The 17903-nt window shown below is 48.8% G+C and overlaps 2 protein-coding genes across 5 annotated transcripts in view; one reads left to right on the forward strand and one right to left on the reverse strand.

Annotated features, from left to right (window-relative positions):
* Positions 1 to 1209, reverse strand: part of SUFU (SUFU negative regulator of hedgehog signaling) — an 89162-nt gene extending 87953 nt beyond the window's left edge. For 2 of the 3 annotated variants that reach the window (XM_066323663.1, XM_066323662.1), the window contains exon 1: positions 897 to 1209. In XM_066323663.1, coding sequence (XP_066179760.1) covers positions 897 to 1084 — 188 coding nt within the window. In that variant the 5' untranslated portion in view covers positions 1085 to 1209. The remainder of the gene's footprint in view (positions 1 to 896) is intronic. The other variant, XM_066323664.1, reaches the window with a different exon arrangement.
* Positions 1210 to 2905: 1696 nt separating this feature from the next.
* Positions 2906 to 17860, forward strand: ACTR1A (actin related protein 1A). 2 transcript variants are annotated; one of them, XM_066323667.1, is made up of 11 exons: positions 2906 to 3108; positions 8740 to 8804; positions 9696 to 9771; positions 10513 to 10638; positions 11421 to 11545; positions 11855 to 12071; positions 12969 to 13061; positions 13801 to 13975; positions 14831 to 14892; positions 15254 to 15294; positions 15656 to 17860. In XM_066323667.1, the coding sequence occupies exons 1-11, from the start codon at positions 3061 to 3063 to the stop codon at positions 15756 to 15758; spliced, it is 1131 nt and encodes a 376-aa protein (XP_066179764.1). In that variant the 5' UTR covers positions 2906 to 3060; the 3' UTR covers positions 15759 to 17860. The 2 variants fall into 2 exon arrangements, with proteins under 2 accessions (XP_066179764.1, XP_066179765.1); XM_066323668.1 differs by lacking the exon at positions 8740 to 8804.
* The last annotated feature ends 43 nt before the right edge of the window (positions 17861 to 17903 follow it).

Below are 17903 nucleotides of genomic sequence, written 5' to 3' on the forward strand. Positions count from 1 at the left end.
CTTGATCATGTTCCTTAGCCCCAGAAGAGGTGCTAAGCAATAGCAAAAAGCAAAAGGAACTCCACACGGGATTAGATACTAGACATTTATCTTGATAGCTAAACATCCAAGAACTTCCTTCACGCCACTCTCCCACATAAACAACTGCTGTTCCTAGTGTCAGACACTGTGTCAGCAGAGACACTGAGCAGCAGATTCACAGTCTGTGATAACACACAGCTACGTAAGGCCAAGAGAAGCTGGCACTGCTCCGCGGGCTTTATAGGTACACACGGCATGTGTCCGGCCTGGAGGCTGAAACAACGGGTTCATTCCGGTCACTGCCACCACACTCGAACTCCAGGCTCCCGGTCAGAAGAATGAGCTCCTGTCTCCTGTCCGGGGGAAACTCCAGACCCTCACCTTCTGTGGCAACACCTCCACTGAGTAACACGCATTTCCTTTTCATAAGACCAGCCCCAGCCGGGGCCTTCATCAGCCGCCCCTCACACAGGGACCCTCCAGACGACCCCAGAAACCCCAATACTCTCCTGTCTACACCTCCCTAGACCCTCCTCCTATTGCCAGCACATTCTCCCCAGAAGCCTCTCCAAACACAGGCCCTAGGCAACCAACTGCACCCCCAATACCTCCACCCCCAGATCCGCTGCATATCCCCAAAACTCTTGCATCTCACCCCTAACTCAGGACGAAACCCCCAGTCCCTTTCCCCCGTGTTGCAACCCTCACCAGTCCCTCCACCTCACCCCGTGCAACGCCCCCAACCCCAGCGCTTCCCCCAAACCTCTCCCACTCACACCGCTCCTCCCAAATCCTCTCCTATCCCACACAAGGCGCCGGCCCCGCCGCTCCCCCCAGCTCCACACAAGACCCCGGCCCCATCCAGGCCGCCTCACCAGTACTTGAGGATGGCGGTGACCTGAAGCGGGTTGGGCTGGTCGGGATAGAGGCGGCGGCACTCGCCGTAGATACCGTGCAGCCCCGGCGGGAACAGCGACGGGAAGGACCCAGACCCGGACCCGGACCCCGAGCCGGACCCTGGCCCGCTGGCGGGGAGCCCCCCGCCCGGCCGCACGCCCTCCATGTCTCGGAGGCGGCTAGTCCCGGCCCGTCCCGGTTGGTGCCGAACCCGCTCCACTCCCGCCAGCCGCTCCTGGCCCGGCCCGGCCCAAGCGGCTGCGTGGGGCCGCGGGAGGAGGGGCGGGGCCTAGTGCCAGGCCGCGTGAGTGACTGACCACCTCCACCAATGGCGGCGCAGCGCGGGGCTTCGCGCGAAGGGGGCGGAGCCCTGCTGCATGGGCGGCGTGAGTGACAGGGCAATCTGACCAGTGGAAGCTCGCAGCCCGGAGGGCGGCCGCGCCTCTGCCCCCGCCCTACGTTACGTTGTGGGCGCCTCCTAGCGGCGGCGCGGGGTCCCGCTATGGGCGGGGCGATGGCCGCGCGAGGCGGTGGCGGGAACGCGGAGCGGGTCCCGGGGGAGCGGGAGCTCCCGTACCTGGGCAGGCCTGGGGCAGAGGAGGGGCTTGTTATTGCTGCCTTTACACCTCCGCCAATGCTCAAGGCACCTATACTCTCCGCGTGCGTTCACTGTGTCTGTAGGTCCCTTGGAGGCAGCTGGAAGCTGCCCATAGCTGTAGTTTGAGGGCTTTCCGATCGCGGATTGTGACTTGTGCACGAAGCACACTGACCATCTGGCTCATTCCCGAGTTGCAACTACAACTGCGTTTATGCAAAGCCAGGTATATTCATGTGGATGGTGTGTACGCAGTAGTCCTACTACACTAGCTACCTGCTTGTTAATCTGCAAATAGAAAAAGTGAGCTATAAAGTGCTCAGGTGGGAGCTCATGCTTGCATTTCTCATGTAAAGAGGTGAGAGTCTATTCTAAAAACAGTCACTATACTATTTGGGAGAGCACACATGGTCAAGAAGTTGACTTGGTGTCCTCACTTCACTTGTCCTGTAACTGTGATACTACTTTTTAAGGCCTCTGCCTGAGTAATCAGCTCCAATCAGGTGAGAAGGTGAATGTAAGAGTCTGTATGGAAGGCTGTGTTGGCTCCATATACCGATAACGAGGGTCTCCTGGCATTCACTGAAGTGATACAACAGTGGCCTTAATTTAAACTCCTCAACCCTGTTGTACAAAAACTCCTGCTTTTAGACTAGATGAATAGGGAAGGTCGCTAAAAGTAAATATCTGGGATAAGACATATCTACTAGGGCTTAAGGCAGGAACTACAGGAGAAAAGTCCATGTCTGCAGGAGAGATGTGGGACAAGACAGGTGACTCGAGCCTTCAGGTGGGCTCGCTGACATGGAAGTCCATTTTAATTAATTTCAAGACCCAGAGTTTCAGTCATCTGTTATTCCAAATGCTTTTAGAATACTTAGTCAATGGAAAATGACAATGTGTTCATTGTCCAATACTGAAATGCTCACGATGTGCATTCTTTATACTGATACATTTCACGGTTCTCATGCCTCGAAAATGGAGAGAAACTGGTATTTGGTGGAGAGAACAAATGTGTTATGACCAGTAGTTCGTAAAGATGATCACATGAAATTATGAGACAATAAAACGCTTTCCTTAGTCATAGATCCCCTCTACAGAAGTTGATGGGACCAGTTTTTCTCCTTTCCTATTAGAAAAAATCAGGCCGCAGGAAATCTGTTAAGCGTAAACAAGTCAATTGCGATGCAGCGTTTCTTGTGGAAACACCCAGCTGTCTCCTGGATCGCAATATCTACCGGTTTCTCGGCCGCAGATGCGTCCTCACGATTCCGTTTTCCGCACTCCGCCTCCCAGCACGCCCCGCTCCTGCGCCGGCCTACAGCTCCCAGCATGGCTCGCTCCAGGCACCAGCCTACAGCTCCCGGCATGCGCCGCTCCCAGCGCGCCTCCCCCCTGCGCTCTGCGCAGCGTCGGACTCTAGCTCCCGGCAGGCGCCACTGCGGCGGGAATACATCACCCAGGCGGCGCCGCGTCGCCGCTCCGCGCATGCGCCGCCGAGGGCTGGGCTGTTGCTCCCTCACGGGCGGCTGCGGCGGGTCCTCGCCATGGAGTCCTACGATGTGATAGCGAACCAGCCCGTCGTGATAGACAACGTGAGTGCGGGCGACCGCGCGTCCCGGGAGCGGGGAGGGCCGGCAATCCCTTTGTCATCGGGGCGGCCGCGCCCCGCCCGCCGCCGCCCCCCCACCTCGGCCGGCCCGGCCGCCGCCTCCGGTCTTCGCACGGCGCCATACAGCCTCCTTGGGGGGCGGGGCCGCTGCCTTCGGCGAGTCGTGATTGGTTGGGGCGACTGGCAGTCACCCGCAGCGGGGCCACTGCCCCGCACTGGGGGGCGCAGCCCCCCCGCCGCCGAGCTGCCTCTGGCTGGGAGGGGCGGCGCGCCCCCATTGGCTAAGACAGCTGTCAGTCATTGGGGCAGCCCGCTGCTACCTGCCGGAGCGGGGCGGGACTGTCCCCAGAGCACCTGTGCTCATTGGCAACTGGCGCTGTCGGTCTGGCAGGGCTTCCCCCGGCCCCGCCCCACGCCTCTTTGTGCCGGGGGGACAATGGTGGTGCTGGGCCAGGCCATAGCCACACTCCCAGCATGCTCCGGGGCAGGCCTTGGTCAGGGTTCCTGTGTGCTCCTGGCAGACCGTGGATGGACCCCCAGCAAGCTCTGGAGATGCTGGCACTTCCCTGGGCCCATGCAGGACATGGAGCTCTTCAGCCAGGCACCCCTCGCAGGCCCAGTGAGAGAGAAGCCTTAACCCCTTGTACTGTCCCTCCTGCAGTGCATGCAGCACAGTGGTCACAACAAGGCAGTGCCGTTCCCAAGGTGTGGATTCCCGTGCCTTGGAATGCCACTGCTGAAGGATCTGTGCCCAGCACGGGTTGCATCAGCGTGGTGTGATGTTGCAGATGGCTGCTCCAATGTGCTGATGCTGCTCATTAGCACAAAGCAGATCTTCAGTCTCTGTGTGTAATTGCTCTGTGGGAGATGAATAGCAGTGATTCCGTGCCTCTTTGAGGTACTTCTGGGTCCAGTTCTGATTTGCCCCATTCGGGCTGCCCTCCCAGGAGGCAGGACTATCCAGGAAGGGCTGGGAGGTCATGTCTTGGAAGGAGCCTCCTTCAGTGTACTGAGTCACAAGCCCGTGCTCCTCCCTTCTGACCTCTATCGCCAGTGATTGAGATTCTGTTGTTTTGAAGGGTCAGTGCTATGCTCCATTCTTTATCCATAAACTTAATTTCTGCTGGATCTTTTTGCCATATGATGTCAGTTTCCTAGCCTGGCACTTCTCAACCTATTGCTTTAACTCTCCGTAAGGTGAATGATTGTAGATCTTCGCAGTAAGGGCGGTTATTCTTCTGACCTTTTCTGTATTATGGATCCTAAATTCCCCTCTACACCTTGAGCTCTCTGATGCAGTTTTGGCTTTGTTTATTTCCCTGGGATCTTACAGCAGAGGGATTTGGGTTAGACATTGAAGGAAAGCATCTAACAGAAAATGAGAGTAAGCAGTAAAAATGACTGTGTTGAGAAAAACATCCATTTTCTTTATTGAAGATGTTAAAAAATGCGTTAGGCTGATTGTTTTTAGGAATGACTCCATCAGCACTGATCCTGCTGCATTGTTGAGTGATTAGCTAAGTATTAAAGTTGTCTCTAGTTGTTCTGGCACTGTGAGGATGACTTTGTTGCGCTGTTCATGTAGTAGCAGCCTATATTTAATTTCAGCGTCTCGTTTTGTAATTTAGTGCAATGATTGCCATCCCTATCTCAGACCTGAAGAAGGGCTCATGTGCCAGCAGCTGATTCTGTGTCTTTTTTCATTTATCAGCTGGTCTTATAAAAGCTAATTCTTGTTCTTGCCTCTCTGACAAACGAGCTTCCCCCCTTCCCCTCCCTGTACAAGAAGTAGAATGGAGCAGTTGTTGTGACATCTGCCTGGAACACTGGCAGGCTGTGGGCCGAGGAGACTCGTGGTGACACTGCATTTTTGCTAGTCTTTGGAGTTCAGGCAGGACGGGAAGTGGAGCTGCACAGAGCAGGTACCACACTTCCCACTGCTGTTCCATTACTGCTTTTCCTCAGAGACCTGCAGGCGCCTTTTGAAGGTTGAATGTTACCCTGTCTCACGTGTGCCTGTGTGTGGGAAGGTGGGAAAGGGAAATGAGATACTGAGCTGGTGATAGGCAGACCCCCCAGTCCCAGCCCTACTCTAATTAATCTCAGTATGTTCCAAAAGGACGTGAAGTTCTGTAGCTAAAATATTACCAGGGAGATTTTTTTTCTCTTGCCACACATTGCTCTTAGCTGTATATTTTCTGCAGGGAGAGCTTTGTAATATACAGTGGGAGGTTGAAGATGTACTCAGCACAACTTTATACTCTTTATTGTCTCATTTCTGAGAGTCATATTCCCATCTGCAGTCCATCAAGCTGTCTCTGAATGGTTTGGGAGCCCTGCTGAACATAATGCATGTGTCAATAGTCCAGCTGTGCCCTAAGTCAGTGCAAATTCCTTGACCTCCATGGAACGTGGAATTATCTCTTGTTTGCTTTGTAGTCTAAGTGGTGGCATGTTATGCAGCTGAGCTGTCAGCAAGGGCTGTTGTGTCTTTGGTTAGTTCTTGATCTTATAAATTCTGTATCAAATAAAACAGTTTTACAACAATATGAAATATGCACTCTCCATAAAAAGTGCTACATGGAAGATTGATTGGTGATTTCTATTTAAATTTGAGTACTAAATGCATCAGGATGAATGAATCCATAACCAACTGGCTACAGAGCTAGTAGATCAGGTGGTTCAGGGATGAGGTATTTTCAGTTCCTTCAGGACATTCACAAGATTTTTTAATGAATTTACCTTCCTTGACCTTTACATTTTGAATGTAGTTTTTCTTATTTTCTATTTTTTGCTCAGATTAAAATAAAAATATAAATAATAAAGTCCTGCCAAACAAAATGGAATGAAAGCCCAGCCAGAATAGTTACTGGTGGAAGTATATAAGGTTTTTTTAAGTTTTAATAAATCAGAGTTTTTAACAGAAGAGAAGATGCATGTGTTTTTGCTTATTTGAAACAAGGATGAAGAAACAGGTCTTTAAACCTTAGGAATCAGAGTTATTTCAAAATGTAAACATTTTCGTCTCATTGCATAGGAATCTCAAACTGGTCTATAATAAACAGATTACTCTGTCTGCACATATCTTCAAAGAAGTAAAATGCTTTCAAGAAAAACTGAATAGGTCAGAAAGTGCAGTCAGGTCTTTGTAGTGTGGAGATATCAAACAGCTGTTCTTGGTTTATTCCCATGCACTTGGAAGCACAACTCTGTTGAAGCCTCATCCCACCGGCACATTCAAAGCAGTCATTTGTCTTTGACTCCAGGTTGGAGTTCTGAACTCCCAACACATTTGGTTAACTTTGAACTTCAGTATGTAAATCTGAAAATCCATAACTTGCTGGGAATCTCACCAGGACACACTGGGTAATTTTTGGCCTGACATAAGAAAGTTTCAATCTCTGAGTTAGAATAGGAGCATCATTGTTCTCCTGAAACCAGTTCCCCACAGCAGAATGTGCTAGCAACAAGATCAGTCGTTATCCTGAACAAAATATTCACTAAGTGCAGTATTCTGATGTGGTTACATTATGTTACTGCATTTCATTCAATTATTTTTCTGCAAGACTTGCTACAGGATAGTATTCTTTCCCAGGCAGAGTCTCGTTTATATGCTGTGATAAGAAAAGTCAAAATAGTGGTTTTGGTTTAGTCCTTGTTTCACTTTGAAGGGAATAGCTAGGAGAGATTCTGTCTCAAGGGAAGTCTTTTTAACACCTCACAGGCCACTTTGTTGCACTGATATCAGTTAGTGCAGACCTTGGGCTGCAGCTGGAGCTGAGTCTCTTGTGCAGAAAGGAAGTAGTTAGTCCTGCCCAGTTGGCAGCTTGGGTGTGCTCCTGGAGCCAGCCTGGCTGCAGGTGTTTATCAGGAGACAAGGATTCAAGCAATCTACCTTTCATATGCTTTATAAATAGCAACGTCTGGTTTGCAGGGTATTCCTGACACTCATCTCTCACAGATGTGTCCTGGCAAATCTGACTGCGGTGGTTTAGAGGCAGGAGTACCCCAGCTCTGGTGATACACACATGCTCTGTGCAGAGCCTGACATCCCAGCTGAAACTGCTGATGGAAGTGGCTCGGCTGTAAAATGCTGGACTGTGAACAGGAGAGGCTGGGGCCACCCCGCATTCCTTTCTGCTGAGCTTGCCCTGGCTGGTAACCTCTGACACTGGGAAGGCAGCATCAGAAACCACTGCAGCCAGGGCTTGCCTGGCAGAGCCCTGAGCAACTCATCTGACCCCAGCAGCGAAGTGAAAGTGGTGATGCGGACCCATGCAGAGGTGGTGAGAAGTGGAAAGCTATGGAGGAGCTGTGTTGCTACTCATTTTAAGATGCTGTGGGGTAGCCAAAATGTCTTTTTGGCCTCAAAACGAGAGCATTCCTACTGCAGAGCCCTTGAGAGTGAACAGGCACTTTACAGGTTATAGCTTTCAGTGCAAGCTTGCATATGCTTTGCTCCCACCATGGGGCTAAGCAGAGCTGCTCCTCTTTCTGCAGAAGGGCTTGTGTCCATGGTAGTCTGGGATTACCGGTGAAACGGCTTATCTGAGGAGATACTATGAAAATCTGCTCCTTAGCAAAACTTGGGTGTTCCTGCAAGCTGCTCATTGTTTCAAGATGTCATTCCCTTGTGCAAGGAGAGGAAATGGAGGAGGGGAAGGAATCAACACAGATCCAAGTTGATGATGGTGTTCCCAGGATGCTTCCGGACAGGGATGAGAGCTGTGGGGCCAGATGCCTGGCACTGCCTCCCTGCCAGGGCCTTGCTCTGGCTGGTTTTATCTGCTCTGTGTTTGCTGCTTTGAATGTTGCAGAAGGCTCCTTGGATCTGTGCCTTCCTGACTACCATCTCTCATCTCCTCTTTGTCTCTTCTGAACAAGCTTTATCCCATCAGCTGTGCTTCCTTCCCCCAGCCTTTCCCCTTGTAGTGTAACCAGTACCTTTGTCCTTTCCAGACCACAGTCTGGGTTGGTTTCCAGTGTCTTTTCTCTCCACACTTCTGCCTCCTTAGCATTAGCTAGTTCATCCACCACTTGATTGTATTCTCCCTAGTTTCTTCTCCAGTCTGTTTCCCACAATTCTTTGCTGCTTCCTTCTCTGACTTTATCCGCCCTCCTGCCATCCTTTCCAAATCTCCTTCTGAAAGGCCTTGTAGCCTTCGTTCTTCCAGTGCCTCCTGAAGTTGGCGGAGTTCAGTTGCTCTTGCTGGGCTTTCTGGAGTGGTCTGTTCCCTCCAGAGGTTATCTAATATCGATGGACACCTGTGGAGTGTGGATTTGGCCTCCTGCACCCCTCACTGTATCCCTGGCTAGAAAAATCCTCGTCTGTACAGGGCAGTGTTTGGGTGTGTGCAGAGCAGTACCAGGGTTTGTGGGATGGTTGTGCCCTGTGGGATGTGTCACTGCCAGAGAGGGTGCCAGTCATGCCTGCCCATAGCCAAACTGGCACTTCCCATCCCCAGCCAGCCTGGAGAGTCAGTCCCTTGGGAGCTTTATTCCTAGTGGAAAGGAGAGGATCTGGCAGTGCTGATATACTTTGGTATTCCTGTAAAACTTTGTGAAGATGATGGAATGAGTGATAAGCTCACATATTTGTGTGTTGCTTCCACAGGGCTCGGGTGTGATTAAAGCAGGTTTTGCGGGCGATCAAATACCAAAATACTGCTTTCCTAACTAGTAAGTATTCTGCTGGTCTTGGTGACTTCTTAGTACTGTGTACCAATTCTTTGATGTGTAGAGGGGAAGAATTCCCCAGTTTTATGAATGGAAAAGTGAGTTACTCTTTTCTGCCTGCTGCAAAGAGGCATCAGGGAGATAAGAGCTCTGCTGTTAAATATTTTGAGATTTTTGGGGACACACACACATCATAAAAGGTTACATTACTTTGTCAGGCTCAACACACAACAAAAGTTATAGGATCCTTTAATCTGCACACATAAGGAAAAGGACCTGGATAAAGTAAAATTTGGGGTCAGAAGTGTGAAGACCCTCTGTATTTTTTTGGTGTGTGTTATGATGTTTTGATTACTGCCAGACTTCTTTGTAAATTTTCTGAGAGTTTTGCCAGGATAAAGACTGCTGGAACAGGAACTCTGAATAGTCACTGACTTTTATTTTCAAAGTGGTGGGGTCTTAGTGAGTAGGTTTGTGTTCTGAGCAGTATGTTCTGTATAGGACGGTAGGGTATGGGACAGGAATGTCTAATCTGAGAAGTCTGCCTGAGGTCAAAGCAGCACACGTGGATCCAACACCTCAGACAATTCCTCAGTCTAGCCATGTTCATCCCAGGCACTGTTGAAACAGGTGAATCCTAAATAATCAGTGAAAATATGTCCAGACTCAGCTGGTTTATGTCCAGCCAGTTCAGAACTATCTACAGTCTGTTCCCTTCACCTCTGATTTCTGAGATTAGCTCAGAGCAAACCTGGGTCTGTCTGCACCTGGTAGTGCCCCCATACTCACCCATTGAGAAAGTTCTGGTTAGGACAGAGAGAAACACAAAGTAGGCAATCCTTGGGTGCATCTGAGCTCTTTGTAGAATCATTTACTCTCTTGTCTCTGTTCTAGTGTGGGCAGACCAAAGCACGTTCGTGTCATGGCTGGTGCTTTAGAAGGGGACATTTTCATTGGTCCAAAGGCAGAGGTAAGAACACCTGTACACTGCACTTGTCCATGTGTCTCAGTGTGCTGCTGTAAGGGGGAGGGGATGTGGCAGCTGGACTGTGGTGCTTTGATATCATGTACATTTGAAGAGTAGAACAGATTGACACTTGTATGTGTGTCCAAGGTGGAGTGGGAAGCTTCATGAAATTCTTGTGCCAATCTGCTGACCACAGACCTATTTCCCAAGGCCTTTGATATCTCTCTTTTCTTTTTAGGCTACTTCTAGCTCCATATGGTTACATACTTTTGACTGGGAACTTTAGAAAAGGACCCTACTCAATTGCTGTATATCCCCCTGCCATGGGCAGGAAGCTTCTCTCCACAGTCCTGCTTCTGTCCGCATGTTGTGTGGCGACATTTCTTGTGAGCCCTTCAAACTGCATTCCCCAGTAACATCCTATTATATTTTATATCATGACTGAGCTGGTAGTACAAAGATACTGTATGATAGATGTCTGTTTGTTGACTTTAAAAGTGTTAGGATGGAATATGCTCTGCAAATGTCAGACATAGACATTCCTACTTGGTATGAAAAGGCCTTGTCTAGTCTTGGCTTCTCTGGAAGAGATGTTTGTGATGAGTGTTCAGGTTTTGCCATGTGTGCTATAAATAAGTTATATTTTAGTGGAATCAAAACTCAAATTGAGTCTGACAGTAAGCCATAGTCACAGTGTTCAGAAGTGTGATTGCTGTTGCCCTCTTGTCCTTCCTGTTTGCTCAGGAGCACAGAGGTCTTCTTGCGATCCGATACCCGATGGAACATGGCATAGTGAAGGACTGGAACGACATGGAGCGCATCTGGCAGTACGTGTATTCTAAAGACCAGCTCCAGACATTCTCAGAAGAGGTGAGAGGCCACGTTATGTAAAGGCACAGGTGTCATTCAGTGTGTGTGTAACACCAGGAGCCTTGGAATTCTGGGAACGATTTGGGACTTTTCCTTTGCCCTTCTTTCTGAATGTGTATCTGTTGCTAAATTAGTTTCTTGCACTTCTCAGGAGATACTGCACAAGAAGTGTCTAAGCAGAATTCCTCTCCAGATCTGATGGTCTGGCCTGAGTGAAAATCTGCTTTCACGTTTGCTATTCACACTTTCTTTAAAGATTCTACTCTAGGCCAGATGTTTCTGACTTTTCCTGTTCTGCCTGCACATCAGGCATATCCACTCAGCAGTGAAATGATTTGAAGTGAGGAAGAAGAAAACCACAGTCCTGTGGTCTGGAAGAGTCTGACCAAAAAATTATTAAATGTCTGAGAGCAATCTAAGTTGTGGAGTAGAAGTATTTCTGTCTGCGTCTGCTAAGACCATATGCCTTCACCCTTTCTTAGGGTCTGTGTATTTTGGCTAATCCGGTTGATTTTTTGTCACTGAGAGTCATCATACTTGTCCTTCATGGGTCAGAGTTATTCACAGAGTACATTTCCTAACACTTCTTCATAACTAGACCTGCTGGTCTTCCAACCTAATAGAGATTATTCACATCTCATACAGCTCAGGTGAAATTACTCCTTTATACCCGCCTTCTTGCACCAGTGGTTCCTAAAGTGAATAAAAAAGCAAAAACTTTCAGGAACACCCCCCTACTGCCTCCTGGTCACTGCAGCACAGCTCCTTCTTCTCTTTCCCAGCATCCTGTGCTGCTGACAGAAGCGCCCCTAAACCCGCGCAAGAACAGAGAGCGTGCTGCTGAGGTGTTTTTTGAGACCTTCAATGTGCCAGCACTATTCATCTCCATGCAAGCTGTGCTTAGCCTGTAAGTGTCTTTTGTCTTTGATTTGTGTTTGTAGAATGTTGCCATGAAATCCATTCTTTTACAGAAAAGCCTGTGGAAGACCTCACTGATGTCTGACTTATCCCCTTTTCATGCAAGACTGAAACTCAATTTTGTAATAAAGAATTCACAGGAAATTTGCTGAACTGCAAACAGAAGTTGTGTTTTGAGGGTTTTTTTAGGCCCTGTTTGTGTGAAATCTCTGCTTCCCGAGTTGAGCATGGGTGTCAGTGCTTGCCTGGGCTCAGTTTGAGGTGCTTGTTCTGACTTGAGCCTTTGTCCCTTTGGTAGCTACGCGACCGGCAGGACCACGGGAGTGGTGCTGGACTCTGGGGATGGCGTCACCCACGCGGTTCCCATCTATGAAGGCTTTGCCATGCCTCACTCCATCATGCGGATTGACATCGCTGGCCGGGATGTCTCCCGCTTCCTGCGTCTCTATCTCCGGAAGGAAGGCTACGACTTCCACACAACCTCTGAGTTTGAGATTGTCAAGACCATCAAGGAGGTGATGCCGTGTCTTGCTTCTGTGCTTGTCCAAGAGGGGGTTTCTTCTCAAGGAAGTTGTGGCTTGTGAAATCTGGTGGGAAGTTCCAGCCTACTTAGTTCTGCATCTAAATCCATTATCTATGTGAAGAAGTCTAGGGCCACTAAGATGATTAAAGGACTCTTATATGTGGAAAGGCAGGGAAAGCTGGGACTGTTGAGCCACAAGAAATGTTTGGGGAGAGTCCATTGATGTATATAAATGTCTGACAGGAGGGTGCAGAGAAAACAGAGCCAGGCTCATTTCAGTAATGTCCAGTGACAGGACAAGATGCACAAACTGAAGCACAGGAGGTTCTGTCTGAACATAAACTTTGTTTAGCGTGAGGGTGACCAAGTGCTGGTACAATTTGTCTAGAGGGCTGTGGAGTCTCCACCATTGGTAATATCATCCAGACGTGGTCCTGGACAGCCTGCTTTAGGGGACCCTGCATGGACCAGATGACCTCCAGAGGTCATTTGCAACCTCAGCTGTCACATATTCTGGGAGAGTTTTAGTCAAAATCATATTAATCCTTGTAGAGAGGCTGTTAACATGGAGATGAAGATGGGCTGGCGGTTCAGAATTGGTTTTACATTTACCTGTGCTGCAGTTTTTCAGGATCTGATACCTTTCACTAGTGTTTGTTTACTCTTCATGGAGTAAAATCCATGGCAGCTAGGGATCACAAGTGGGATATTGCAAGGTAGTTCACCTGCTGTGAGCCTTAAAGGTATTTTCTCCAGCACATAATACTGTTGAAATCAGTCTCCCAAAAGGGATACATGGATTTTTATTATTAGTGAGAAAAGCATTTTATCAGAGGCATTTGGGTTTACCCTTCTCATCTCCCTCTCCCTGACCCTGTTTCCTCTCCAGCGTGCCTGCTATCTGTCAATAAACCCCCAGAAGGATGAGACTCTGGAGACTGAGAAGGCTCAGTACTACCTGCCAGATGGAAGCACTATTGAGGTTTGTAAAGACCACCCTCGGAGAACTCCTCATATAAGGCACAGGGTTTCCAGAAAAGCTCCCCAGTGACAGGAAATTTCATGTGGTGTTAGATAGGAGGGGATAATTTTAAAATACCATTACTCATCCTCAGCTGTTGACTGGGCACTAGAATTTTTAAGAAAAGAAAACTTTACTGGAAACCTCACAACTTCTGCGAGAAGTCCTGGGTAAGGATGCAGCATGACAATGGGGACTCTGAGCTGTTTGAGAGGAGAGCAGGCTCTGATCTAATAAAGTTTATGCAGATCAGGTATGGAGTGTGGGTAGGTGTCAGCTCACTAAATCCATCAGTGGTTTTATATGGGACTTTTGTCCTGCCTAGAGTTGTCTCCTGTGCATTAACAGTTGATTTGAAGAGTTAGGAATACTCCTTAGAAGACTGAGCCTACTCTAGAATGGTTGAGAGGAAATACAGATTTTTAGCTCCAGTACCAGGGCTGGATTTGCTCCCTTTATGCCAGACCTGCTATATGGGACTGAGCAAGTTTCTTCATCTCTTTCATTTGCAAATTGGAAATGGGGCCCTTTGTAGGAGCTGTAGTCCAAACCAGCATCCACTTGGGATCTAGTGATGCAGCACGAATGTCCGGGAAGCTTCATTACTCTGAAGCTTCACCTTAGAAATGCAGGCCCGTCTGTTGGTAGTGAACAAAGCCACACTGTTCTCTTCCCTCTGTCCTAACTTCTGCTCTTGCAGATTGGCCCTGCCCGTTTCCGAGCCCCAGAGCTCCTGTTCCGGCCGGACCTGATAGGGGAGGAATGTGAAGGACTTCATGAAGTGCTCGTTTTTGCCATTCAAAAGTCAGACATGGATCTGAGGCGAACGCTGTTCTCTAACATTGTGCTGTCTGGAGGCTCCACGCTTTTCAAAGGTTCCTGCCTCTCCTCTTTCAGTGTACTGTCACATACCTGATCCCTTGCTTCTATCTCATGTGAAACTGGGAAGATAACCCAGATTACCCAACTTGTCCTCTGGGGTGAGGGCTGTGTAAATTCTGCTCTCTGAGGGTATTCCTAATTTTCCGAGTCCTAGTCATATCCTGCTGGGTATGCAAGACACTTGCCCTCAATGCATCACTTTCTGGGCTTGGAGGGCTTTTACTGTTTTCCTCCAATCAGTGCCTGTGGAAGGACTAAATAAAGCTATGTTCATTCCTGCTGCTGTATCTCACAGTATCTGAGACTAGATACAAAAAAGGACTCATCCATCTTCTAAAGTTTCTTTAGGTCTCTGATCTGTGAGGGTTCAATGGTCCTAGTCCTGTGTGAGTATCAGCTACGTGTGTGCAGAAAGGTTTCAGCCCATCCCCTCAGGGCTCAGTTGGTACACGTTCACCTAAAGATACCCTCTGCCAGAACCCATTAGTCTGTTATCCACTGGTTGACATCTCCAAATAGATTGTGGTCTTCCCATTCAGCGCCCTGTACAAATGGGCTGGACACAGAAGGAATGCCTAGGGAAGGAGGAGGTCCTAGCTAAAAACCTTGTTCACTTGACTCAGGTTGCTGCTGAGGAATAGAGCCCATTGTGCCAGTGTTTGAGGTCTCAGTGAGACAAAATCCTGTTGTGTCACCGTCTGTGTTCTGTGCCTCCCCAGACTGGACTCTCTGTAAGATGTGGAATGGGGTATTTGAATAGGACTACATAGGACATGTCCACATTGTTACTGGATGGAACTTGGGATTTTGCTGAGGTGCTCACACTACACATTTTCTGTCCTGTGTAGGCTTTGGTGACAGGCTGTTGAGCGAAGTGAAGAAACTAGCTCCGAAGGACGTCAAAATAAGGGTAGGAGCCATCTCTTGTGTTTGGCACTTACTAAGTGTGGTGTTCTGTGACCTTGAAAGAACCATGATCAGATTGCAGCTGCCATTTACTTCAAATCAGAAATGCCTTTCCTGAGATTCACATGCCCAATAGCATTGGCTGTTGTGAGGAAATTCAGTTTGGTTTTATTACTGAGAATGTGGCTCCTCTGACACAACCTGTGTCCAAGATTCTGGACCTGAGTGGCTGTTTTGTGAGGACTCCCAGGTGTTTTTCTGTTTGGAGTCACATCTGTGTTTGTGAGGTGTGAAGTGTGGGCAGTGTGCTAGAAGGAGCAGACTACAGCTTGAGAAGGTACTGACTGATTCTCTCTTCCTCCCAGATATCGGCTCCTCAGGAGAGATTGTATTCCACGTGGATTGGGTATGTACTGCACAGCAACACATTTTGCTGTGGGATTGGGCTGGAGAGGCACAGCCCGGCAGCTCTCACGTTGTGCTGTGTGTCAGGGGTTGTGTTGCTCAGTTGGGCAATGATTGGCATGTTCTTGAAGCAGCAGTCACTAGGTCATCTGGGATGGGGCAGGTGATGCTAGGCTCTGTAACACTGGCACAATTGAGGATAGTGGGAGAGGGAGTGGCTGTCCAGAGAGTGTGTCTGTGATGGGTAACTGAAGGCACCTGTCATGGGGAACTGTCAGGATAGAAACAGCCCATCTGTGCAGAGATACTATGAGTGCCCCCAGCATTTTCCTTTAACCCGTAATGTGCCTGTCTCTCCGTAGTGGCTCTATCCTGGCCTCTCTGGACACCTTCAAGAAAATGTGGGTTTCGAAAAAGGAATATGAAGAAGATGGAGCTCGTGCCATCCACCGAAAAACCTTTTAGCCCTGGGACCTGTCCTCAAGTCTCCTCCGAAGACTCACTTAAACTCGCTTTTCTGAGTCCGAGTGTCTGAGAGCTGCCTGTGTGTGTGTGTGTGCGCCAGCATGCCCCGATGTCACTGAGCAAAGACGACAGCAGCAGGAGGGTTGTATTAGTACTACTAACTTCTTTTTGGTTCAGTTTGTTATTTTTTTTTTTAATGGAAAGGAGAAAATACCAATCTAAATTTCTCCGGAATGGCCCATTCCTTTTTCATTGCAGTCCCTTATTTTCTGTATCACAGTCACATCTGTCATTGTAAAACAAATAAGCAAAAACAAAGGGAACAGCTCATAGAAAGTACCTGGCAAGCCAGAAGGGAGCCAACCACTGCAGACTGCTCATGCAGGCTTTAGTCAGCCTGACTGCAATGCCTGGATTGTCTGGAAACACAAAGCTGAGGCCCCATAGCTACTTCCTTCTTCAGCAGTGTCTTCACCATCAGTAGTTTTTTTTTAAGTTGTTTTTTAATATATTTTTTATTAAGAGAAAGCACATTCTCAACAGTTAAGTCCATTTTTCCCCCACTGTTTTGGTGTATGAGTGTGCGTATGAGTGTGTAACTTCTTAGCCTGATGTGGGGTCTGCACCACAGCTGGAGAAGTTGGCGATAAGACTTAGTTTGTATTGCATGGAGTAGAACAAAGCAAATCTAATCAGCTATCATTGTACTAGACGGTTATTCTCTCGTACCTTGTTTTAAATACCTTTTCTCCTCTGGAAGCAAGTACCCCGGAATGGGCGTGAAGGCACTTGTGTGTACCCCCTCAACCTGCCAAGATTTACAGTGCTGACTTCTCGTGTTATTTGTAAGAGTCGAGGCTGTTTCCCTCCTTCCTGCCATGTCAGGGCAAAGGTAGCATGTATTCACAGCCAGGCGTAACTCTTGTGTACTTTATCCATTCTGGGGCAAAATAATAATTGGGAAGGTGCATTGTAATGTAGGAATTGTTTTATTTATTGAAATGTCTGAGGATCTCTCAAATACTGACCACAGCACCTGGGAATTACGCTTTGGGTCTTCTTTGAACATCTGTTGCCCAGCTGCCCGCTGCTCAATGTTTGCACTGCGCACAACACCCATGCTTAGCAGAAAGGCCAGCCCTGCAGCACCACCCTGTCCCTGCTCCACGGGGGCCTGCTGGTTGCTGGGAATGCACCAGGGGAGAGGACACTAAAGCACACAGGGAGGTCGGTGTGAGTGGCAGGTTTGTGAGCAGGAAGGCTGGCCTGCTGGCTCTGTTCTGCTGAGGTGCCTTTCTGCTCACCTGTGGCTGCTTTGCTTGTACTGCTCTAACAGCCCTGGGCAGCCTGCAGACCGGCTTGTGTTGGGGCATGCCACTGTTCTGGTTTTACTCGTGCATTATTCGGTGCTCTCTTTTTTCCCATTAGTTTTCTACAGAACAGGGCAGTAGGAATGGAGCTGGAGTTGCTTGACGGCAGTTCCTCCCTGTTTCTCTCCTTTCTGTTCATTGCCACAATCACCTTGGGGTCACTCTCAGGTGCAGAGATGGGGTAAGAGCTGGAGGATCACCACAGAGGTGAGGGAAAGGCCCAGTGCACTGCCCCAGCTGAGATGAATGTAAGCAGCAGCTGGTTGCCACTGCAGGAACCATGTTACTGGGGCTAGTCCATGGGTTTGGAGAGACTGTAGACAGGTGGGTGGAGTGGTCTCTCCCAGCTGAGGCCAGGCTGCTTGTTCCCCTCTCCCACCATCAGAGCAGACTGTTTTTTAAGCAAGAACCTGTCAGAAAAGAGCCATCAATGCTCAGCCTTCTGCTGGGAAACTGCTTCTGTTCTTGCTGGTTTGCTGCAGAGGGGAATTCCAGCAAATTCCTCTCGGTTCCATTACTGCATGCCCCAGGCAGTGCTCTTCATACCCCCCAGCCCCTCCACTGGCCTTGCAGCAGCAGTGCTCTATTTTGTAACCTGCAGTGACTGGGCAGGATGGTGCTGTCTCCAATCTAGCGTTCGTTTGGTCTGCCTGACTGTTCCCTTGCACACTGTCCAAACCATGTTGCCTGGTGGTGCCCAGCATACTTAAATAAAGTCATTCATATACAACACTCAAGCCTCCTGGCCTCTTCCCACATTTGCAACTTTAAGGAG

This window comes from Sylvia atricapilla, chromosome 8 (assembly GCF_009819655.1).
Source record: "Sylvia atricapilla isolate bSylAtr1 chromosome 8, bSylAtr1.pri, whole genome shotgun sequence".
NCBI lineage: Eukaryota > Metazoa > Chordata > Aves > Passeriformes > Sylviidae > Sylvia > Sylvia atricapilla.

Excerpts from the sequence above, each read along its gene's own strand:
- ACTR1A (XM_066323667.1), top strand. The coding sequence starts at position 3,061 with ATGGAGTCCTACGATGTGATAGCGAACCAGCCCGTCGTGATAGACAAC. Across the intron at positions 12,072-12,968 it reads TTGTCAAGACCATCAAGGAG|CGTGCCTGCTATCTGTCAAT; the intron begins GTGATGCCGTGT and ends TTTCCTCTCCAG. Across the intron at positions 15,295-15,655 it reads TTGTATTCCACGTGGATTGG|TGGCTCTATCCTGGCCTCTC; the intron begins GTATGTACTGCA and ends GTCTCTCCGTAG.